Here is a 25162-nt window from a genome sequence, read left to right on the forward strand (position 1 = left end):
TAGAAAAGGAAAGTGTACGACTCTAATCGGAGAAGACATCACCTGTGAGTCACTGTATTTAATTATTGTTTTGGATCTGTTTTCCATGTTTATTTTCCTTCTTCTTTTATTATTTTGGCTTACATATTTAACCACTTAATTACCGGAGGGTTTACCCCCTTTCATTACCGAGCCTCTTATGGCAGAATTTTTCATTGTTGCATCACCGCATTCAGAGAGACAATAAAACCGTATGTGGTCTTGTTTTTTGCGGGATGAGCTATATTTTTAATAGAATCACTTTGGGGTAGATATAAATTATTGATTAGATTTTATAATTTTTGTATACATTTTTGTCATTTTAAGAGCCTACCACTGTGATGGTTGATGCTGCGTGGCTAAGGGAGTAGCGAGGAGAGTGACTGAGCAAAACTCATCATGCCAGAGCTACTTTTTGATCCGCTCCCTAGATTTCTATGCTGAATTATCCTCATATTTGATTTTATGACTTTCAGCAGCATTTTTCTGTACCTAATAGTCCAGAGTGTGGTATATCAATAAGTTTCAGGTTACAGTCACTATAGTAATGTGCTACTTATAAAATAACATGCTTTGTTTAGGTCTCAATGTTTTTATTGAAATATCAGGACTACAATTTTTTTTCCATAAAGCTGGTATACAATTAGGAATATTCTGAGACATGTAAGGTGTAACCAGAAGCAGTCATGTACATGCCAGTCTTGAAAATCCTCCTTTCATCTTGAGACGGTTTGTAACTGCAGTCTCTTCTGTTGGTATAATGGGAATGAAGGGTATTAAATTTTTCAATCGTTGTTCTGTTGGTATTTGCCAAAAATCGGTGGCACTCTTGTCCAGGTTGGCACTGTGACTCAGCCGAGCCACAGGCAGAGACATTTATCTTTTCTTGCAAGGTATAGTGCTGTGACTCAGCCAAGCCACAGGCAGAGACATTGCCTATTTTTTGCGAAGTTTTGAGCTGTGGCTCAGCCGAGCCACAGCCAGAGAAATTGTCCATGTTGTGAGATGTTTTGAGCCGTGACTCAGCCGAGTTACAGCCAGAGAAATTGTCTCTTTTTTTTTCAAGGTTTAGCTCTGTGACTCAGCCGAGGCATTCCTTTTTTGGAAATATGCCAGAAGATGTTCATGTAATTGCTGCCTTGGTGAGGAATAACTGGCTGTGTCTGTAGGTGTGTAGGTCTTAGAGACATTAAATCCAGCTTCTTCCTTATTCTGGCCAAGATGTTCATCAGCACTTGGAAGATGGTGAAGACGTTCTTTGTCCTCTTGGTTTTCTGTAAAACAGATGCAGTCTATAAGATTACCTGTTAATATAATGGACATAGTGTCTACTCCACTGTCAAATATTAGGAAATGGCGTAAGCAACAATTCCCTAATATATTGTCACCAACATCAGAGCGTCGACAGTTTTTTTTATCCACACAATATAAACTAGAACAACTGATGTTACTTTTTATGGTGGCAATCAGAAGATTCACACTTATTCATTTTCACCAGTAATAAGTTCTGTTTTTTTCTGGACAGTCCCATAAAACGGACATCATAAGGGGTGGGACTTATAAAAATCTGATCCGAAATTGGTATAAATGGAAGTCATGACGCAGATGTAAACAGACCCTAAAGGATGAACGTAAGAGCACAAAGAAGAAAGATTCTAACAAGGTCCTAGGCAGCAGCCACTGTCTTGGGGTTATGTTGGACTCAGATCTTCCCTTTACTCCTTATATTCAAACACTTGCATGGTCATGTCTCCTGCATCTAAAAAACATCTTCAGCATCTGCCCTTTTCTTACTGTGGAAACGGCTAAAACTCTTAAGCTACATTTAGATGAACGTAGCCAACCTCGGATGTGAAAGACTGCAGTTTTTTCAGGTCCGAGGTCCACCCATGCGGCATGCGTTGTCACAGATCCCCAATAGACTAGAGTCTATGTAGGGATGCATGACACGCAGTAAAATAGGACATTTCACGGACCTTTCACACGCTCCGTTAAAACAACGGTTGTGTAAACGGCCCTATTGAAATAGATGAGTCTGTGTGACGGCCATGTTTTAACAGCTGTCACACGGACGAGATACACACTCGTCTGAATGAGCCCTTATTGTTCCTCCGATTCCTTCTCGCCTTGACTCCTGTAACTTACTTGTCAGTTTTCCCCTCACTAAACTCTCCCCTCTACAGTCAATGCTAAATGCAGCCGCCAGGCTCATCTTCCTGACCAACCACTACACCAATGCCTCTACCCTGTGCCAGTCACTGCTCTGGACCACTACACCAATGCCTCTACTCTGTCCCAGTCACTGCCCTGGAGACCAATGCTTCTAACCTGTGCTAGTCACTATAATGGACCGCTACACCAATGCCTCTACTCTGTCCCAGTCACTGCCCTGGAGACCAATGCCTCTACCCTGTGCCAGTAACTATAATGGACCACTACACCAATGCCTCTACCTTGTGCCAGTCACTATAATGGACCACTACACCAATGCCTCTACTCTGTGCCAGTCACTGCTCTGGACCACTACACCAATGCTTCTACCCTGTGCAAGTCACTGCTCTGGACCGCTACACCAATGCCTCTGCTCTGTGCCAGTCACTGCTCTGGACTGCTACACCAATGCCTCTACCCTGTGCCGGTCACTATAATGGACCACTGCACCAATGCCTCTACCCTGTGCCAGTCACTATAATAGACCACTACACCAATGCCCCTACCCTGTGCCAGTCACTACATTAGTTGGCCATTTACTTTAGAATTCAATATAATGTTATTACTCTCATTTACAAAGCGCTCCCCAGGGCTGCACCTCCATACATCTCCCTCATCTCTTTCTACCACCCTGTGTACTACCACCTCCCTCATATCTGTCTACCACCCTGTGTACTACCTCCTCCCTCATCTCTGTCTACCACCCTGTGTACTACCTCCTCCCTCATCTCTGTCTACCACCCTGTGTACTACCTCCTCCCTCATCTCTGTCTACAACCCTGTGTACTACCTCCTCCCTCATCTCTGTCTACCACCCTGTGTACTGCCTCCTCCCCCATCTCTGTCTGCCACCCTGTGTACTACCTCCTCCCTCATCTCTGTCTACAACCCTGTGTACTACCTCCTCCCTCATCTCTGTCTACCACCCTGTGTACTACCTCATCCCCCATCTCTGTCTGCCACCCTGTGTACTACCTCCTCCCTCATCTCTGTCTGCCACCCTGTGTTCTACCCTGTTTAGTATAAAAGTCGTCTGGACTACTGTACAAAATAAGCACTTTTAACATTTTGTGTCACCCGTATTTCCTCAGATTGTGTACAAGCTCTTGCGAGCAGATTCACCCCTATAGTTTGATTTGTTATTTAGTTTGTCTCTATGTTATGTCTGATTTTGACTGTACGTGAACTTATTTTGTCTGTACATGAAACATCTGATTTATAAAATGCTGCATAATATGTTGGCGCTATAGAAATACTAATTATTATTAATATTATTGGGCTAAATTTAAGAATAAAAGCTGTAAGAACTTACTGTCAGAGGAGGTGTCCACATGATCTGGGCTGATATTCATGGTCACGTGATTGGATCCAGGCATGGAGATCTGAGTGTCCTCAATGGTGTCGCTTTTTTCAGCCAATCCTTGAGGAACATTATCGGTCATGATATCAGAGGTCTCCACGTCCTCTGGGCTGGTATTCATGGTCACATCATTTGTTTCAGACATGGAGATCTTATTGTCTTCAATGACATCACTTTTTTCAGCCAGCCCGGGAGGAGCATCATTGGTTATAATATCAGAGGTGTCCACATCCTCTGGGCTGATATTGTTGGTCACATGATCGGATCCCGGCATGGAGATCTGAGAGTCTTCAATGACATCACTTTTTTCAGCCAGCATATGAGGGGCATCCTCGTCTATAATATTTATTTTGTCCTCGTGTTTTGCTGTAACACAGAACATTGAAATCAGTCATTATAAAATAAAATCGTCTATAAGTTTATTGTAGTTTATTAATTGAAATCCCCTAAAGACAAAGTAAATGCCAAGAATAAAACATCACAACCCCCACAGCTGCCTCTACATCTCGGGTTCCTCACTAAATCCTTCCGAGACCCTCTGTGGACATGACTGACCCCTCCAGTCTCCTGTATAACCACGCTCCTGGATCATCACCCGACACAATATAGATTTATATAATGAACATGGCCGTGATATAGGGAAGACGATGAAATCTACAATCCTGGAGCGGTGGTTATATTGAGTGTAGTAGTGAATATTCTATAAAGTGGAGGATTTTACTGTAAGGTGGAGTTACACTATATTACCTTTGGTGGATGTGGGAATAACTGTATTTGATGTCGTGTTATGCCACAAGAAGGCCGATAGTTACAGAGAATGGGTCCGCATGATGGGAGTAGCGGGAATACTCCATCCTCTCCGATAAGAGGCAGTCATTGGGAAATACATCGAGATATAGTGCACAGTTGTGATGACTTTAGTAAAATGTGCTCATAGATTAGATTGTTTTTCTATAAATACATTTCATATAATGAAAGAGACAAAGCAGAATATTCCCAGTGTCCACGTGATATAAACCTCCTATAAATTGTTTTATGTAGATAGATATTAATATGTCACATCTGATAAACTCTATTTACCGTTTTTTTTGCCGTTTCTCTCTCTATTTTCGTCCATTGAACATTGGGTCTCAACATCTCTCGTGGATTTAGTTTTCGATTGTCTTGTAATAAGGGAAGAAATATTGTGGATTAGAGATATGACGACATTATGACTATAGACAAGTCTTTATATTCTGTACATAGAGGTGTAATGTGTCCCCATTATATTCTGTACATAGAGGTGTAATGTGTCCCCATTATATTCTGTACATAGAGGTGTATTGTGCCCCCATTATATTCTGTACATAGAGGTGTAACGTGTCCCCATTATATTCTGTACATAGAGGTGTAACGTGTCCCCATTATATTCTGTACATAGAGGTGTAATGTGTCCCCATTATATTCTGTACATAGGTGTAATGTGTCCCCATTATATTCTGTACATAGAGGTGTAATGTGTCCCCATTATATTCTGTACATAGAGGTGTAATGTGTCCCCATTATATTCTCTACATAGAGGTGTAATGTGTCCCCATTATATTCTCTACATAGAGGTGTAATGTGTCCCCATTATATTATACATAGAGGTGTAATGTGTCCCCATTATATTCTGTACATAGAGGTATAATGTGTCCCATTATATTCTGTACATAGAGGTGTAATGTGCCCCCATTTTATTCTGTACATAGAGGTGTAACGTGCCCCCATTATATTCTGCACATAGAGGTGTAATGTGTCCCCATTATATTCTATACATAGAGGTGTAATGTGTCCCCATTATATTCTATACATAGAGGTGTAATGTCTCCCCATTATATTCTGTACATAGAGGTGTAATGTCTCCCCATTATATTCTGTACATAGAGGTGTAATGTGCCCCCATTATATTCTATACATAGAGGTGTAATGTGCCCCCATTATATTCTGTATATAGAGGTGTAATGTGTCTCCATTATATTCTGTACATAGAGGTGTAATGTGCCCCCATTATATTCTGTACATAGTGGTGTAATGTGCCCCCATTATATTCTGTACATAGAGGTGTAATGTGTCCCCATTATATTCTGTACATAGAGGTGTAATGTGCCCCCATTATATTCTGTACATAGAGGTGTAATGTGCCCCATTATATTCTGTATATAGAGGTGTAATGTGCCCCCATTATATTCTGTACATAGAGGTGTAATGTGTCCCCATTATATTCTGTACATAGAGGTGTAATGTGTCCCCATTATATTCTGTATATAGAGGTGTAATGTGCCCCCATTATATTCTGTACATAGAGGTGTAACGTGTCCCCATTATATTCTATACATAGAGGTGTAATGTGTCCCCATTATATTCTGTACATAGAGGTGTAACGTGTCCCCATTATATTCTGTACATGGAGGTGTAATGTCTCCCCATTATATTCTGTACATAGAGGTGTAACGTGTCCCCATTATATTCTGTACATAGAGGTGTAATGTTTCCCCATTATATTCTGTATATAGAGGTGTAATGTGCCCCCATTATATTCTGTACATAGAGGTGTAATGTGTCCCCATTATATTCTGTACATAGAGGTGTAATGTGTCCCCATTATATTCTGTACATAGAGGTGTAACGTTTCCCCATTATATTCTGTACATAGAGGTGTAATGTACCCCCATTATATTCTGTACATAGAGGTGTAATGTCTCCCCATTATATTCTGTACATAGAGGTGTAACGGGCCCCCATTATATTCTGTACATAGAGGTGTAACGTGCCCTCATTATATTCTGTACATAGAGGTGTAATGTGTCCCCATTATATTCTGTACATAGAGGTGTAACGTTTCCCCATTATATTCTGTACATAGAGGTGTAATGTACCCCCATTATATTCTGTACATAGAGGTGTAACGTGCCCTCATTATATTCTGTACATAGAGGTGTAACGTGCCCTCATTATATTCTGTACATAGAGGTGTAATGTGTCCCCATTATATTCTGTACATAGAGGTGTAACGTTTCCCCATTATATTCTGTACATAGAGGTGTAATGTCTCCCCATTATATTCTGTACGTAGAGGTGTAACGTGCCCCCATTATATTCTGTACATAGAGGTGTAACGTGCCCTCATTATATTCTGTACATAGAGGTGTAATGTGTCCCCATTATATTCTGTACATAGAGGTGTAACGTTTCCCCATTATATTCTGTACATAGAGGTGTAATGTACCCCCATTATATTCTGTACATAGAGGTGTAACGTGCCCTCATTATATTCTGTACATAGAGGTGTAATGTCTCCCCATTATATTCTGTACATAGAGGTGTAACGTGCCCCCATTATATTCTGTACATAGAGGTGTAACGTGCCCTCATTATATTCTGTACATAGAGGTGTAATGTCTCCCCATTTTATTCTGTACATAGAGGTGTAACGTCTTCCCATTATATTCTGTACATAGAGGTGTAATGTGCCCCCATTATATTCTGTACATAGAGGTGTAATGTGTCCCCATTATATTCTGTACATAGTGGTGTAATGTGCCCCCATTATATTCTGTACATAGAGGTGTAATGTGTCCCCATTATATTCTGTACATAGAGGTATAACGTGCCCTCATTATATTCTGTACATAGAGGTGTAATGTCTCCCCATTATATTCTGTACATAGAGGTGTAATGTGCCCCCATTATATTCTGTACATAGAGGTGTAATGTGTCCCATTATATTCTGTACATAGAGGTGTAATGTGCCCCCATTTTATTCTGTACATAGAGGTGTAACGTGCCCCCATTATATTCTGTACATAGAGGTGTAATGTGTCCCATTATATTCTGTACATAGAGGTGTAATGTGTCCCCATTATATTCTGTACATAGAGGTGTAACGTGCCCCCATTATATTCTGTACATAGAGGTGTAATGTCTCCCCATTATATTCTGTACATAGAGGTGTAACGTGTCCCCATTATATTCTATACATAGAGGTGTAATGTATCCCCATTATATTCTGTACATAGTGGTGTAATGTGTCCCCATTATATTCTGTACATAGAGGTGTAATGTACCCCCATTATATTCTGTGCATAGAGGTGTAATGTGCCCCCATTATATTCTGTACATGGAGGTGTAATGTGCCCCCATTATATTCTGTACATAGAGGTGTAATGTGTCCCATTATATTCTGTACATAGAGGTGTAACGTGTCCCCATTATATTCTATACATAGAGGTGTAATGTGCCCCCATTATATTCTGTACATAGAGGTGTAATGTCTCCCCATTATATTCTGTACATAGAGGTGTAACGTGTCCCCATTATATTCTGTACATAGAGGTGTAACGTGCCCCCATTATATTCTGTACATAGAGGTGTAACGTGCCCCCATTATATTCTGTACATAGAGGTGTAATGTCTCCCCATTATATTCTGTACATAGAGGTGTAATGTGTCTCCATTATATTCTGTACATAGAGGTGTAACGTGCCCCCATTATATTCTGTACATAGAGGTGTAATGTCTCCCCATTATATTCTGTACATAGAGGTGTAACGTGCCCCCATTATATTCTGTACATAGAGGTGTAACGTGTCCCCATTATATTCTCTACATAGAGCGGTAATGTGTCCCCATTATATTCTGTACATAGAGGTGTAATGTGTCCCCATTATATTCTGTACATAGAGGTGTAATGTCTCCCCATTATATTCTGTACATAGAGGTGTAATGTGTCCCCATTATATTCTGTACATAGAGGTGTAACGTGTCCCCATTATATTCTGTACATAGAGGTGTAATGTGCCCCCATTATATTCTGTACATAGAGGTGTAATGTGCCCCCATTATATTCTGTACATAGAGGTGTAATGTGTCCCCATTATATTCTGTACATAGAGGTGTAATGTCTCCCCATTATATTCTGTACATAGAGGTGTAATGTGTCCCCATTATATTCTGTACATAGAGGTGTAATGTGCCCCCATTATATTCTGTACATAGAGGTGTAATGTGTCCCCATTATATTCTATACATAGAGGTGTAATGTGCCCCCATTATATTCTGTACATAGAGGTGTAATGTCTCCCCATTATATTCTGTACATAGAGGTGTAATGTGCCCCTTTTACTGGATCATGTTATACTCAGAGGGGGGGGCGGCGGGGTGCAGTATTTCCTATATAGACTCCTGTGTAGCCCATAAATACGGCACTGAGGAGTCATGTGCTGGGGGAACCCTGGAAAGGGAACAAAGATACACCCCCTCCAATATTCATAACTACAAATACATCTCAGCATCACGTCTTGGAGCAATAAAGACAATGTTTCGGAAGAATCAATGACATTTTCTGAGCTGCTGGAAAGTCACTTTATTCTGCCGAAATGTTGAACCCAGTGGCGTAACTACCGCTGTAGCAGCCATAGCGGCTGCTACGGGGTCCGTAGCATGAGGGGGCCCGTGCCGCCTGCCGGCACGGGCCACCCTTCCCATGGCCGCAGGCTCCGCTACCAGCTGCTATGGCTGCTACAGCGCGATGCCACTGAAGGGGTTGTTCTTACAAAAGACATGCATCCCCTATCCACAGGATAGGGGATACATGTGTGATCGCTGGGACGCCCAGCGATAAGGAGAACGGGGGACCAAAAGTCCCCCGAAGATCTCCATGACAGACCTCGGACTTCCGGAGTCTGTCGGCAGCTCCATAGAAATGAATTGTGCACCGGTCACGCTTGTGCGCATGCGAGACCAGCGCTCCTTTAATTTTTATTGAACTGCGCAGACCCCGGAAGTCCGAGGTTTGTCCCCCCGGTCTCTTTATCGCTGCCAGCGATCACACATATCTTCCCTATCCTGTGGATAGGGGATGCATGTCGTTTGTAGGACAAACTATAGGCCGTTTTTTTTTGGGTGGGGTTGGGGGGCTGCATGGCTTTACCTACAGGGGGGATTTAGGGCTGTATGGCGTTAACTCAAGGGGGGTGTTTGGGGCTGTATGACGTTATCTACATGGGTAGAGCTGTATGGCATTATCTACAGGGGAGGACTGTATGGCGTTATCTACAGGGGAGGGCTGTATGGCGTTATCTACAGGGGAGGGCTGTATGGCGTTATCTACAGGGCGAGGGCTGTATGGCGTTATCTACAGGGGAGGACTGTATGGCGTTATCTACAGGGGAGGGCTGTATGGCGTTATCTACAGGGTGAGGGCTGTATGGCGTTATCTACAGGGGGAGGGCTGTATGGCGTTCTCTACAGGGGGAGGGCTGTATGGTGTTATCTACAGGGAGAGGGCTGTATGGCGTTATCTACAGGGGGAGGGCTGTATGATGTTATCTGCAGGGGGAGGGCTGTATGACTTTATCTACATGGGGAGGGCTGTATGGCTTTATCTACAGGGGGAGGGCTGTATAGCGTTATCTACAGGGGGGCTGTATGGCGTTATCTAAAGGGGAGGGCTGTATGGCGTTATCTACAGGGGGAGGGCTGTATGGTGTTATCTACAGGGGGGGCTGTCTGGCGTTATCTACAGGGGGAGGGCTGTATGACGTTATCTACAGGGAAGGCTGTATGGCTTTATCTACAGGGGCGGGCTGTATGACGTTATCTAAAGGGGAGGGCTGTATGGCGTTATCTACAGGGAGAGGGCTGTATGGCGTTATCTAAAGGGGAGGGCTGTATCGTGTTATCTACAGGAGAGGGCTGTATGGTGTTATCTACAGGGGGGGCTGTCTGGCGTTATCTACAGGAGGAGGGCTGTATGGTGTTATCTACAGGGGGGCTGTCTGGCGTTATCTACAGGGGGAGGGCTGTATGACGTTATCTACAGGGAAGGCTGTATGGCTTTATCTACAGGGGCGGGCTGTATGACGTTATCTAAGGGGAGGGCTGTATGGTGTTATCTACAGAGGAGGACTGTCTGGCGTTATCTACAGGGGGAGGGCTGTATGGCTTTATCTACAGGGGCAGGGCTGTATGGCGTTATCTACAGGGGGAGGGATGTATGGCGTTATCTACAGGGGAGGGCTGTATGACGTTATCTACAAGGGGGTTGTATGGCGTTATCTACAGGGGGGGCTGTCTGGCGTCATCTACAGGGGGATGGCTGTCTGGCGTTATCCACAGGGGGAGGGCTGTATGATGTTATCTACAGGGAGAGGGCTGTATGGCGTTATCTGCAGTGGGAGGGCTGTATGACTTTATCTACAGGGGGAGGGCTGTATGACTTTATCTACAGGGGGAGGGCTGTATGGCGTTATCTACAGGGGGGCTGTATAGCGTTATCTAAAGGGCAGGGCTGTATGGCGTTATCTAAAGGGGAAGGCTGTATGGCTTTATCTACAGGGGCGGGCTGTATGACGTTATCTAAAGGGGAGGGCTGTATGGTGTTATCTACAGGGGAGGGCTGTCTGGCGTTATCTACAGGGGGAGGGCTGTATGGCTTTATCTACAGGGGCAGGGCTGTATGGCGTTATCTACAGGGGAGGGCTGTATGACGTTATCTACAAGGGGGCTGTATGGCGTTATCTACAGGGGGGCTGCCTGGCGTCATCTACAGGGGATGGCTGTCTGGCGTTATCTACAGGGGGATGGCTGTATGACGTTATCTATAGGGGGGGCTGTATGACATTATCTACAGGGGGCTGTATGGTGCTATCTATAGGGGGCGCTGTGTGGTGGAATCTATAGGGAGGCACTATGTACAAGGGGGGGTTGTGTGATACCCAGGGGAGGGAGGCCCAGTTAAAAGTTTGCTATGGGGCCCAGTCTTTCCTAGTTACGCCCCTGGTTGCACCGTTATATGGACGGAACTGAATAATTAGCGGCTGTGCGTGAAAGTCGGAGGTAAAAGGCCGGACATGAAATCATTATCTACAATACTCACTTATATCTGATGTAACAGGCGACGCCATAAAAAGTTACAAGGAGGAAGTTGATGGCAGAAAAAGCAGCAACCACAATGAACTTATTCCAAAAGTATTGTGGAGTCTCAGTACGAGTAGTAATAGGAGTAGTAGTAGTAATAGGAGTAGTAGTATGTACTGAAAAAGAAGGAGAAACCATATAAGTGTTCAGATAAACTCCATTATTATTATTATTATTATTATTATTATTATTATTATTATTATTATTATTATTATTCATGTAATACAAGTTTGGAATAAAGATGAATGTCCCCAAGATTGTCAGGAGTGACTGGTTATATGGGATCTAAACTGGATATCTATCCATCCATCCATCCATCCAATCCATCCATCCCTCCTATCTCTATCTATCTATCTATTTATCTATCTATCTATCTATCTATCTATCTATCTATCTATCTATCTATCTATCTATCTATCTATCTATCTATCTATCTATCTATCTAATCCATTTCCAGCATTTTTAAAAGTAAGTTTTTTTTTGTGACCATTTAAAAAAAAAAAAAAAATTCTGGCGTTTTTTAAGTGTTGATAATCGGCAGAAACAAACGCATTACCTTGAGCATGCTGTGATTTGAAAAAAATGCCACTCACCCTATAAGCGGAAAAAAACCAGCGAATAACAAAATTCTCTATACGTTCTTATATTTTATTATAGACTTTAACGTAACATTTGGCAAAAATTGTGGGCACAAAAAAGTGCCGTATAAAACACAAGTAACTGCTGTGTATGAGTCCAGCCTTAGGCGTCCAGGTCTGATCTATATGTTACTGGACTGACCACGTGGATGAGCCCTATCAGATTAGTGACTTGTCCGCACAGCATTAACCCCTTATTCACTGTATATCTGGTGACGCACTTACCTCTACTTATCCGATTCTTCGCAAATGATCCATATTTGCGGAAATTGATAGGGGCGCCTTCCACAGACGCTAAAAGCACATTCACAATGAGAAGTAATCGCAACAGCATGATGGCCTGGAGATATAGCTCTTCTCCTCTATATATCCAGACTAATCCCCTCCACTGTAACATCGCTCAATACTCCTACAGATTCCGTGATGTCACAATAGGACACACATCACAGGGAGCAGATTACAGCAGTGATGTCACAATAGTACACACATCATCGGAAGCAGTATATAATATAGCTTTATATAATGTCCTGTCACCCAGCTTTCCTACATATAATGTCCTGTCACCCAGCTTTCCAATATATAATGCCATGTCACCCAGCTTTCCAATATATGTCCTGTCACCCAGCTTTCCTATATATAATGTCCTGTCACCCAGCTTTCCTATATGTACTGTCCTGTCACCCAGCTTTCCTATATGTACTGTCCTGTCACCCAGCTTTCCTATATATAATGTCCGGTCACCCAGTTTTCTTATATATAATATCCTGTCACCCAGCTTTCCTATAAATAATGCCATGTCACCCAGCCTTCCTATATAGAATGTCCTGTCACCCAGCTTTCCTATATATAATGTCTGGTCACCCAGCTTTCCTATATATAATGTCCTGTCCCCCAGCTTTCCTATATATAATGTGCTGTCACCCAGCTTTCCTATATGTAATGTCTTGTCACCCAGCTTTCCTATATATAATGTCCTGTCACCCAGCTTTCCTATATATAATGTCCTGTCACCCAGCTTTCCAATATATAATGCCATGTCACCCAGCTTTCCAATATATAATGCCATGTCACCCAGCTTTCCAATACATAATGTCCTGTCACCCAGCTTTCCTATATATAATGTCCTGTCACCCAGCTTTCCTATATATAATGTCCTGTCACCCAGCTTTCATATATGTAATGTCCTGTCACCCAGCTTTCCTAAATGTACTGTCCTGTCACCCAGCTTTCCTATATATAATGTCCGGTCACCCAGTTTTCTTATATATAATATCCTGTCACCCAGCTTTCCTATATATAATGCCATGTCACCCAGCTTTCCTATATATAATGTCCTGTCACCCAGCTTTCCAATATATAATGTCCGGTCACCCAGTTTTCTTATATATAATATCCTGTCCCCCAGCTTTCTATATGTAATGTCATATCACCCAACTTCGCTATATATAATAATGTCCTGTCCCCCAGCTTTTCTTTATATAATGTCCTGTCACCCAGCTTTCCTATATATAATGTCCTGTCACCTAGCTTTCTTATATATAATGTCCTGTCACCCAGCTACCCTGTATATAATGTGCTGTCACCCAGCTTTCCTATATATAATGTAATGTTACCCATCTTTCCTATATATAATGTCCTGTCAACCAGCTTTCCTTTATATACTATCCTGTCACCTAGGTTTCCTATTTGTAATGTTCTGTCACCGAGCTTTCCTATATATAATGTCCTGTCTTCCAGCTTTCCTGTATACAATGTAATTTAACCCAGCTTTCCTATATACAATGTCCTGTCACCTAGCTTTCCTATATATAATGTACTGTCACCCAGCTTTCCTATATGTAATGTCCTGTCACCGAGCTTTCCTATATGTAATGTCCTGTCACCCAGCTTTCCTATATGTAATATCCTGTCGCCCAGCTTTCCTATATGTAATGTCCTGTCACCCAGCTTTCCTATATGTAATGTCCTGTCACCCAGCTTTCCTAAATACAATGTAATGTCACCCAGCTTTCCTATATATAATGTCCTGTCACACAGCTTTCCTATATATAATGTCCTGTCACCCAGCTTTCCTATATATGATGTTCCGTCACCCAGATTTCCTATATATAATGTCCTGTCAACCAGCTTTCCTATATATAATGTCCTGTTTCCTAGCTTTCCTATATATAATGTCCTGTCACACAGCTTTCCTATATATAATGTCCTGTCACACAGTTTTCCTATATATAATGTCCTGTCACCCAGCTTTCTTATATATAATGTCCTGTCACACAGCTTTCCTATATATATTGTCCTGTCACACAGCTTTCCTATATATAATGTCATGTCACCCAGGTTTCCTTTATATAATGCCATGTCACCCAGCTTTCCTTTATATAATGTACTATCACCCAATATTCCTCAATATAATGTCTTTTCACACAACTTTCCTATATGTAATGTGCTGTCACCCAGCTTTTCTTTACGTAATGCCATGTCACCCAGATTTTCCATAAGTTATGCCATGTCACCCAGCTTTCCCTATGTCAGTCACCCAGCTTTCATATATATAATTTCCTGTCACCCAGCTTTCCTATATATAATGTGATATCACCCAGCTTACCTATATGTAATATCCCGTCACCCAGCTTTCCGATATGTAATGTCCTGTCACCCAGCTTTCCGATATGTAATGTCCTGTCACCCAGCTTTCCTTTTTAATGTCCTGTCACCCTGGTTTACTATATATAATGTCCTGTCACCCAACTTTCCTATATATAATGTCCTGTCACCCAGCTTTCCTGTATATAATGTCCTGTCACCCAGCTTTCCTATATGTAATGTCCTGTCACCCAGCTTTCCTATATCTAATGTCCTGTCACACAGTTTTCCTATATGTAATGTGCTGTCACCCAGCTTTTCCTTACGTAATGCCATTTCACCCAGCTTTCCCATATGTAATTTCATGTCACCCAGCTTTTAATGTCAGTCGACCAGCTTTCATATATATAATTTCCTGTCATCCAGCTTTCCTATATATAATGTGATATCACCCAGCTTTCCTCTATCTAATGTCTTGTCACACAGCTTTCCTATATGTAATGTACTGTCACCCAGCTTTTCTATACGTAATGCCATGTCACCCAGCTTTCCTATATATAATGTCCTGTCACCCAGCTTTCCTATATATATATAATGTCCTGTCACCCAGATTTCCTATATATAATGTCCTGTCACCCAGCTTTCCTATATGTAATTTCCTGTCACCCAGCTTTCCTATATGTAATGTCCTGTCACTCAGGTTTCCTATATATAATGTCCGGTCACCCAGCTTTCCTATATATAATGTCCTGTCACCCAGCTTTCCTATATGTAATGTCTTGTCACCCAGCTTTCCTATATATAATGTCCTGTCACCCAGCTTTCCTATATATAATATCCTGTCACCCAACTTTCCTATACATAATGTCCTGTCACCCAGCTTTCCTACATATATTGTCATTGACTTCAGGGGTTTCCTATTACTGGAGTTCCTGAGGCACAACCACGATTAAGGTCAATTTAGGCCTGACCAAATCTTTAAGCCCGAGTGATATGCCCTCAGCTTTGATGTAAATTTGGAATTATCCTCTTTTGGTGTACGGATAAATCAGTGGACATCACAGCTCCCTGGTCTCAACTTCTCAGATCTCCTATAAAAGATATTTGTTCCCAAGGTTCTTCCAGACATCTCGTCTTTGTTACCTGGAAGTGACAATATGGAACTAACGTTTTTGCATGGATTATCTTTTAGACAAATTTTTAGGAGGTTCCTGCGTCTTTTACCTTCTCCGCGTAGAAATTTGAATTGGTTGGAGAAACTCCTTGATTATACTTCACCTCAAGCTAAATCTATGTCCGATACTTACCCACTATTACTATTACAGAACTCTGGCCCAAAGTCTGGCGATATAAGGGAGTGGGAGAATGAGCTCCATAAGCAATTCACTGAGATTGAACCTAAAACCATCCTGTCTGGGGCATAGTGGTGTGAGGCAGCAACTTCCCGGAGCTCCGGACACCTCCAGCTGAACTACTCTAATAAGTCACCCTCGCCTGCATGGCCAGACATGCCAAGGGGAAAAGCAAAGACCGGAATCTCTGCTGCCTCTAGTGATCCCTCTCTGGATCGGTTCCTGCAACCAGCGACGCCCCAGCAGAGAGCAAAAGACAACCAGCCATCTGAACCTGTAAAGGCGCCCGCCCTGCTCCTGACATGTGCACGCCAAATGAACGCTCTCAGGAAACTTCGGTAGTATTCCACTCTGCACCGCAGCTACCCCGCGGTAACAACCACAAGTACCCAGGTGGACCGCACTCTTACCGAACTGTGGGAGATGGTGAGAACTCTCCCCACACGGGTGGCCGTGGACGCTCACATGGTGCGCCTGGAAGAGGAGCAGGCCAAAGCCTTGCAGGAAGTTTCGCTGACCGTTCGATCTCTAGGTGACCGGGTCACTCGACTAAAGAACCACAATGTGTAACTCGTCTCTGATCACACATCACTCGCTGCAACCGTGAGTGCAAACAAAACAGATAAAAACAAGGGGACATATACCACAAAAACACAGAAAAAAGGCCATACTTACAAATGGACACAGCCAGGTCAGAAACGCTGATGAAGGAGAGTGAGCAGGTGCTTTAAATAATAATAGCCACTCCCACTAGTCTGGAGGGGAGTGGCAAGTGGTGCATGGGATGTGTAGTAAAAAATTATAAATAAATGGTGTATGTGCAAGTAATAATAGGGGTTAAATATAGGGGGCAGTAATGAGTAAAGTGCATAAATAAAAATAAATGAATAATGGGGTGCCAGTGTGTGAAACATGGAGGGATAGTGTGTAGGTCATGAGGCACAGCGTGTATATCCAGGTAGAAGCCTATTTGTGACGCCTTGATAATTCATAGAGCGGGCTACCCTGCTTACTATGCCAAACAACAGCACACCATACTCTCCCAGCATCAAAGACCCGAATGTGTCCAAAAGAAGCAAATATAAGTAAGAATGAAAAATACCTGGGATATTAGTAATAATTTTGGCCAAAAGAACGCAAGCTCGCAATCCACGACAAGGATCCCCGGTCTTGCGAGTCCATAACTCCCTAAATGGAACTAAAAGTTCCTGATACACAAACAAAACAGATAAAAACAAGGGGACCTTATACCTCAAAAACACTGAAAAAAAGGCCATACTTACAAATGGACACAGCCAGGTCAGAAACGCTGATGGAGAGTGAGCAGGTGCTTTAAATAATAATAGCCACGCCCACTAGTCTTGAGGGGAGTGGCGTGTGGTGCATGGGTTTCTGACCTGGCTGTGTCAATTTGTTACCGTGAGTGCACCAGCAGTGCGTAAGAAAAAATTTGCTTTCCATCTTAACGATGTCGATAAAAGGGGACGGCGTAACAATCTTGAGTTGCATGGTATCCCCGAATCTGTAGCAACGGAGGAATTACACACGATACAGTGACCTCCATCTTTAATAAAATGTTGGACCGTTTTGCGGAGGCCTCCTTTGACGGGGTCCATTGCTCAGCGGGTCCTAGCACCAGAGACCCAAACCGCCCCAGGGATGTGCTTTGCAGAGTTCATAAAGTTCCATTGACATTTTGATACTGCCTGATGTGTCTAGGCTAATGTTGTAAATGAGACGTGTCGTTAAACCTCTCTTGGACACTTGATACAGTGGACATGTAAAGGATCTGCCAGGCACAGCTTCTGTGTCAACGCCCATAGGTAATCAGTCTGCACCTGCTTCTATGTCTGTGAGACTGACTCCATCTTCCACCACTCAGGATGGCAGGCTTAGGAGTGGGAGAGCCTATCACAGCCTGGACAGACGGAGCTAGCTCCCGCCCTCTGTCTATTTATACCTGCCTTTCCTGTTCCTCCTTGCTTGTGATTCTTCTCGTTTGGTTTCCTGGCCCTGCTGCAGCTTCTGAACTATTTGATCCTGCTTCATATTGACCCTGGCTTACTGACTACTCTCCTGCTCTGCGTTTGGTACCTCGTACACTCCTGGCTTGACTCGGCTCGTTCACCACTCTAGTTGCTCACGGTGTTGCCGTGGGCAACGGCCCCATTTCCCTTAGCTTCTGTGTACCCTTGTCTGTTTGTCTGTCGTACACTTATTGAGCGTAGGGACCGTCGCCCAGTTGTACCCCGTCGCCTAGGGTGGGTCGTTGCAAGTAGGCAGGGACTGAGTGGCGGGTAGATTAGGGCTCACTTGTCTGTTTCCCTACCCCCATCATTACATAATCACAAGCCCTTATACCTAGTCTACCCTGGTCCCTCACACTACTATGGACCCCCTTGAGACCCTGGCTCAGCAAATGCAGGGTCTCTCCCTACAGGTCCAGGCCCTGGCTCAGAGGGTCAACCAGCCTGATGCTACCATGGTAGTGCCCCTCACCTCACCTCTTGAACCCCACCTCAAGTTGCCTGACCGGTTCTCAGGGGACCGGAAGACTTTTCTCTCCTTTCAGGAGAGTTGTAGCCTCTATTTTCGCTTAAAGCCCCACTCCTCAGGTTCTGAGAGCCAGCGGGTGGGTATAATTATGTCCCAGCTCCAGGAAGGGCCCCAAGAATGGGCGTTCTCCTTGGCTCCTGACGCCCCTGAACTTTCCTCCGTTGATCTTTTCTTTTCTGCTCTCGGACTCATCTATGACGAGACTGACAGGACTGCCTTTGCCGAGAGTCAGCTGGTGACCTTACGTCAGGGTAAGAGACCTGGTTGAGGAGTATTGTTCTGACTTTAGGAAGTGGTGCGTAGCTTCTCGGTGGAATGACCCTGCCTTAAGGTGCCAGTTTAGGTTGGGTCTGTCGAACGCCCTGAAAGATCTGCTAGTTAGCTATCCCTCTTCTGACTCCCTAGACCAGGTTATGTCTTTAGCGGTACGACTTGACCGACGTCTCAGGGAACGACAACTTGAAAGTTTTTGTGTTTTCCCCTCTGACTCCCCCATGATGCCTCCCGAGGTTCCGTTGCTTCGCTCTTCCACGGAATACTCGGAGATACCTATGCAACTCGGGGCCTCCGTGTCCCCACGACAACGTAGAGAGTTCCGCAGGAAGAATGGTCTCTGCTTCTATTGTGGGGATGACAAGCATCAAGTGAACACCTGTCCTAGGCGTAAGAATAAGCAGCCGGAAAACTTCCGCGCCTAAGTGATCATCGGGGAGGTCACTTGGGCGCACAGGTATTTCCCGTAAATATGAAGCGTAATAAAATCTTGCTTCCCTTTCAGGTCTCTTTTGGTGGTAGGTCTGCTACCGGCAGTGCCTTCGTGGATTCAGGGTCTTCTGCTAATATCATGTCTGTGGAATTTGCTATGTCTTTAGCTATGCCTTTGATTGATTTGCCTAAACCTGTCCCGGTAGTGGGTATCGACTCCACTCCTCTTGCTAATGGTTATTTTACACAGCATACCCCTGTTTTTGAACTCCTTGTTGGCTCCATGCATTTGGAGCAGTACTCTGTACTGTTGATGCAGGGATTATCGTCCGATTTGGTTTTAGGCCTTCCCTGGTTGCAGTTGCATAATCCCACGTTTGACTGGAATACTGGGGATCTTACCAAATGGGGTAATGAATGCTTGACGTCATGTTTTTCTGTTAATTCTATTTCTCCCCCTGAGGAGGTGAACACGCTACCTGAGTTTGTTCAGGACTTCGCTGATGTTTTCTCTAAGGAGGCCTCCGAAGTGTTACCTCCTCATAGAGAATACGATTGCGCTATCGATTTGGTACCAGGAGCTAAGCTCCCTAAGGGTAGGATATTTAATCTCTATTGTCCCGAACGTGAAGCCATGCGAGAGTATATCCAGGAATGCCTGGCCAAGGGTTACATTCGCCCCTCTACTTCTCCGGTAGGTGCTGGCTTCTTCTTCGTAGGGAAGAAGGATGGTAGTCTTAGGCCATGCATTGACTACCGTAACTTGAATAAGTTACCCCTTCCTTTGATTACTGATCTCTTTAATCAGGTTCAGGGGACCCAATGGTTCTCTAAGTTTGATCTACGAGGGGCGTATAACCTTATCCGCATCAAAGAGGGGGATCAGTGGAAGACTGCGTTTAACACGCCCGAAGGTCATTTCGAATAACTCGTCATGCCCTTTGGGTTGTGTAATGCTCCCGCAGTCTTCCAGAGTTTCATAAATGAGATTTTAAGAGATTACCTGGGGGTATTTCTTGTAGTGTACCTTGATGACATACTTGTGTTTTCCAAGGACTGGTCCTCCCACATTGAGCATATCAGGAAGGTGCTCCAGGTCCTTCGGGAAAACAAACTGTTTGCGAAGACCTAAAAATGTGTGTTTGGGGTGCAGGAGATACCATTTTTGGGTCAAATCCTCACTCCTCATGAATTCCGCATGGACCCCGCCAAGGTCCAGGCTGTGGCGGAGTGGGTCCAACCTGCCTCCCTGAAGGCGTTACAGTGCTTCTTGGGGTTCGCTAATTATTACAGGAGATTTATTGCTAACTTCCCGGTCATCGCTAAGCCTCTTACAGACCTCACTCGCAAAGGTGCTGATCTCCTCCACTGGATTCCTGAGGCTGTCCAGGCTTTTGAGGTCCTTAAGAAGTGCTTTATCTCGGCCCCGGTGCTAGTTCAGCCCAACCAAATGGAGCCATTTATCGTGGAAGTTGACGCATCCGAGGTGGGAGTGGGGGCTGTCTTGTCCCAGGGTTCCAGGTCCCTCACCCATCTCCGTCCTTGTGCCTACTTCTCCAGGACGTTTTCGCCCACTGAGAGTAACTATGATATTGGCAACCGCGAACTCTTAGCCATTAAATGGGCATTTGAAGAGTGGCGCCACTTCCTGGAGGGGGCTAGGCACCAGGTAACGGTCCTTACCGACCACAAGAATCTGGTTTTCCTAGAATCTGCCCGGAGGCTAAACCCGAGACAAGCTCGATGGGCGTTATTTTTTACCAGATACAACTTTTTGGTTACCTATAGGGCTGGGTCTAAAAATATTAAGGCTGATGCACTGTCGCGTAGCTTCATGGCCAGCCCTCCTTCGGAGGAAGATCCTGCTTGTATTTTGCCTCCAGGTATAATCATTTCCTCTATTGATTCTGATTTAGTCTCTGAAATTGCGGCTGATCAAGGTTCAGCTCCCGGGAACCTTCCTGAGAACAAGCTGTTTGTTCCCCTGCAATTCCGGCTAAGGGTACTTAGGGAAAATCATGACTCCGCACTATCTGGTCATCCAGGCATCCTGGGTACCAAGCACCTCATTGGCAGAAACTATTGGTGGCCTGGGTTGCCTAAAGACGTTAAGGCCTACGTCGCCGCTTGTGAGGTTTGTGCTAGGTCCAAGACTCCCAGGTCCCGACCAGCGGGCTTACTACATTCTTTGCCCATTCCCCAGAGACCTTGGACCCATATCGCCATGGATTTTATCACCGATTTGCTTCCATCTCAAGGCAAGTCGGTGGAGTGGGTTGTAGTAGACCGCTTCAGTAAGATGTGCCACTTTGTGCCCCTCAAGAAACTACCCAATGCTAAGACGTTAGCTACCTTGTTTGTCAAACACATCCTGCGTCTCCATGGGGTCCCTGTCAATATTGTTTCTGACAGAGGGGTACAATTTGTTTCATTGTTTTGGAGAGCCTTCTGTAAAAAGTTGGAGATTGATCTTTCCTTCTGCTCTGCCTTCCATCCTGAAACTAATGGCCAAATTGAGAGGACTAATCAGTCTCTAGAACAATATTTAAGGTGTTTTATCTCTGACTGTCAATATGATTGGGTCTCATTCATTCCCCTCGCCGAATTTTCCCTTAATAACCGGGTCAGTAACTCGTCAGGGGTCTCCCCCTTTTTCTGTAATTTTGGGTTTAATCCATGGTTCTCCTCCGTTTCACCTGGTAGTTCCAACAATCCCGAGGTAGAGGTCGTTCATCGGGAACTGTGCACAGTCTGGGCCCAGGTTCAGAAGAACCTAGAGGCGTCCCAGAGCATACAAAAAACTCAGGCAGATAGAAGACGTTCTGCTAACCCCTTGTTTATGGTCGGGGATCTGGTGTGGCTATCGTCGAAGAACTGTCTCCTTCCGACGTGTTTCATGCCTCCCTCCTTAAACGCTGCTCCCCGTCCTTGGCTCCCTCGAGGAAACCTCCTGTCCCCGTTCTCACCCCTGAGGGGGTGGAATTCGAGGTGGCCAAGATTGTGGACAGCAAGATGGTCCAAGGCTCCCTCCAGTACCTGGTCCATTGGAGAGGATACGGCCTGAGGAGAGGACTTGGGTACCCGCCCGGGAAGTTCACGCTGGGGTATTGGTCAGGAGGTTCCACCTTCGTTTCCCCAATAAACCAGGTCCCCCTAGAAAGGGTCCGGTGGCCCCTCATAAAAGGGGGGGAACTGTAAAGGATCTGCCAGGCACAGCTTCTGTGTCAACGCCCATAGGTAATCAGTCTGCACCTGCTTCTATGTCTGTGAGACTGACTCCATTTTCCACCACTCAGGATGGCAGGCTTAGGAGTGGGAGAGCCTATCACAGCCTGGCCAGACGGAGCTAGTTCCCGCCCTCTGTCTATTTATACCTGCCTTTCCTGTTCCTCCTTGCTTGTGATTCTTCTCGTTTGGTTTCCTGGCCCTGCTGCAGCTTCTGAACTATTTGACCCTGCTTCATATTGACCCTGGCTTACTGACTACTCTCCTGCTCTGCGTTTGGTACCTCGTACACTCCTGGTTTGACTCGGCTTGTTCACTACTCTCCTGCTCTGCGTTTGGTACCTCGTACACTCCTGGCTTGACTCGGCTCGTTCACCACTCTTGTTGCTTACGGTGTTGCCGTGGGCAACGGCCACATTTCCCTTAGCTTCTGTGTACCCTTGTCTGTCGTACACTTATTGAGCGTAGGGACGGTCGCCCAGTTGTACCCCGTCGCCCAGGGTGGGTCGTTGCAAGTAGGCAGGGACTGAGTGGCGGGTAGATTAGGGCTCACTTGTCTGTTTCCCTACCCCCATCATTACAGGACATCTGCGAAACGCACGTCGGGGCACACACAGTGACCATCGGGATACAGCTAAGGACACTCTATGGGTAAGATTATCCTGGCTATCCCTGTATTTTCAGGGTATGGTTTAGATTCATTTTTTTAGTACACGATGCTCTTTTTCTGGACCATTTATGTCCCTTAGTAGCATCAACACACGCACTGAGTTCAAACTACCATATTTCATACCAGTGATATTCCTACTGCAAACCTATACAACAAGGGCTAAATATTTATGACTCAGGCTCTCCTGATGTATCACTATGTCATTTTTTATTGAGTTTCTCCTGTTATACGTATCTTTTTAAATGTTTGTTATCTTGCATATTTAAATAAAGCTTTGTTTTGATATTTTCTGATAATATATTGGCTACAGACTCTGTTTCTCCTATATCTATATACTCATCATGACCTAATAGTACATCCTGGAGCAACATTGCTCTAATTGGTCCTTGAAAATTCACGGACCAATCAGAGCAATCGCCGAACCAGGACTGCTCTTACTTGTCCCGCAGCGGCTAGCTGTGCTCCTCTACTGTCTCTGACAGCGGGGATTATAGCCCCCGTTCTCCCACCGCGTAATTTAAATAGGACATTGCTCTGGTTGGTCCGTGAAAATTTACTGACCAATCAGAGCGATTGCCGACCCGGGACTACTCTCATTGGTCCCGGGGCGTCTAGCGGTGATGGTCAGCTGTCTGTGACAGCTGTCATCATAGCTTTGTCACCATGCACTAAGACACGGTGACGGCTTGATGCCATGATAAATATATTCGTCATGGAGCGTTAAGAAGTTAATCCAACTCTCCCTGCTCCCGGATTCCCTTTAAGTCGTTATAGTGGTCTTGGCCAGTTAGAAAAGGAAAGTGTACGACTCTAATCGGAGAAGACATCACCTGTGAGTCACTGTATTTAATTATTGTTTTGGATCTGTTTTCCATGTTTATTTTCTTCCTTCTGTTATTATTTTGGCTTACATATTTAACCACTTCATTACCGGAGGGTTTACTCTCTTTCATTACCGAGCCTCTTATGGCAGAATTTTTCATTGTTGAATCACTGAGGAGGATAGACAATTTTGAACGGAGCTTGCTGCTCACAGAGCATGCAGTTAGTGGGTTACAACTGGAGGGTGAAGACATGGGTGAGCAGGATCAGGTAAGTAGCTGGGTTAATGTAGTTAGGGGCACTAGAAAGGGGTCAAAGACAAGGAAGGCCGATCCGGTTTCTGACATTCCAGGCAAAATTGTCAAGTTGGGTGATGATGCGAGGGTGTCAGTCTCAGAAATGGCAGCCCTAGTGGATACTGATCTCCCTAACAGCCGGGAGAACAGCCCAGCTAGTAGTCGGCGGGATGGTAATGCAGGTAAGCCAAGACAATTGATAGTCGTAGGGGATTCTATAATCAGGAAGACGGATAGAATTATTTGTCGCCAAGACCACCTCAACCGAATGGTTTGCTGTCTCCCTGGTGCCAGGGTTCGGCATGTGGTGGAACGGGTGGACAAATTGCTGGGAGGGGCTGGTGATGATCCAGCTGTCGTGGTCCATGTCGGTACCAACGACAGAATAAATGGTAGGTGGAGGAGCCTTAAGAATAATTTTAAAGAACTAGGCTACAAGCTGAAGGGAAGGACCTCCAAGGTTGTATTCTCAGGAATACTGCCTGTGCCATGCGCATCACAGGAAAGACAGCGGGAGCTTAGGGAGTTAAATGCATGGCTGAAGTCTTGGTGTAGAGGAGAAGGATTTGGGTTCCTAGAGCACTGGGCTGACTTTTCATTGGGGTACAAACTGTATTCTGCAGATGATTTGCACCTAAATGGAAGGGGGTCCGCTGTGCTGGGGGAGAGAATTCTAGCTGGGGTGGCGGAGTATTTAAACTAGGGCTGAGGAGGGAGGTCAATGTAGAAAAAAAAGGGGTAGCCAGGTTAGAGAGGGGTCAGACTATATTGGTGGGGGGAGAAACAGA

At 44.6% G+C, this 25162-nt stretch overlaps 1 protein-coding gene across 1 annotated transcript; it reads right to left on the bottom strand.

The window, feature by feature from the left end:
• Positions 1-628: 628 nt before the first annotated feature.
• Positions 629-12523, bottom strand: LOC142663739 (uncharacterized). The gene is made up of 5 exons (XM_075842561.1): positions 12391-12523; positions 11487-11643; positions 4670-4752; positions 3542-3955; positions 629-1292 (listed from the first exon to the last, which is right to left on the bottom strand). The coding sequence occupies exons 1-5, from the start codon at positions 12497-12499 to the stop codon at positions 1087-1089; spliced, it is 969 nt and encodes a 322-aa protein (XP_075698676.1). The 5' UTR covers positions 12500-12523; the 3' UTR covers positions 629-1086.
• Between the last annotated feature and the right edge of the window lie 12639 nt (positions 12524-25162).

Source organism: Rhinoderma darwinii, chromosome 11 (genome assembly GCF_050947455.1).
Source record: "Rhinoderma darwinii isolate aRhiDar2 chromosome 11, aRhiDar2.hap1, whole genome shotgun sequence".
Taxonomy (NCBI): Eukaryota; Metazoa; Chordata; class Amphibia; order Anura; family Rhinodermatidae; genus Rhinoderma; species Rhinoderma darwinii.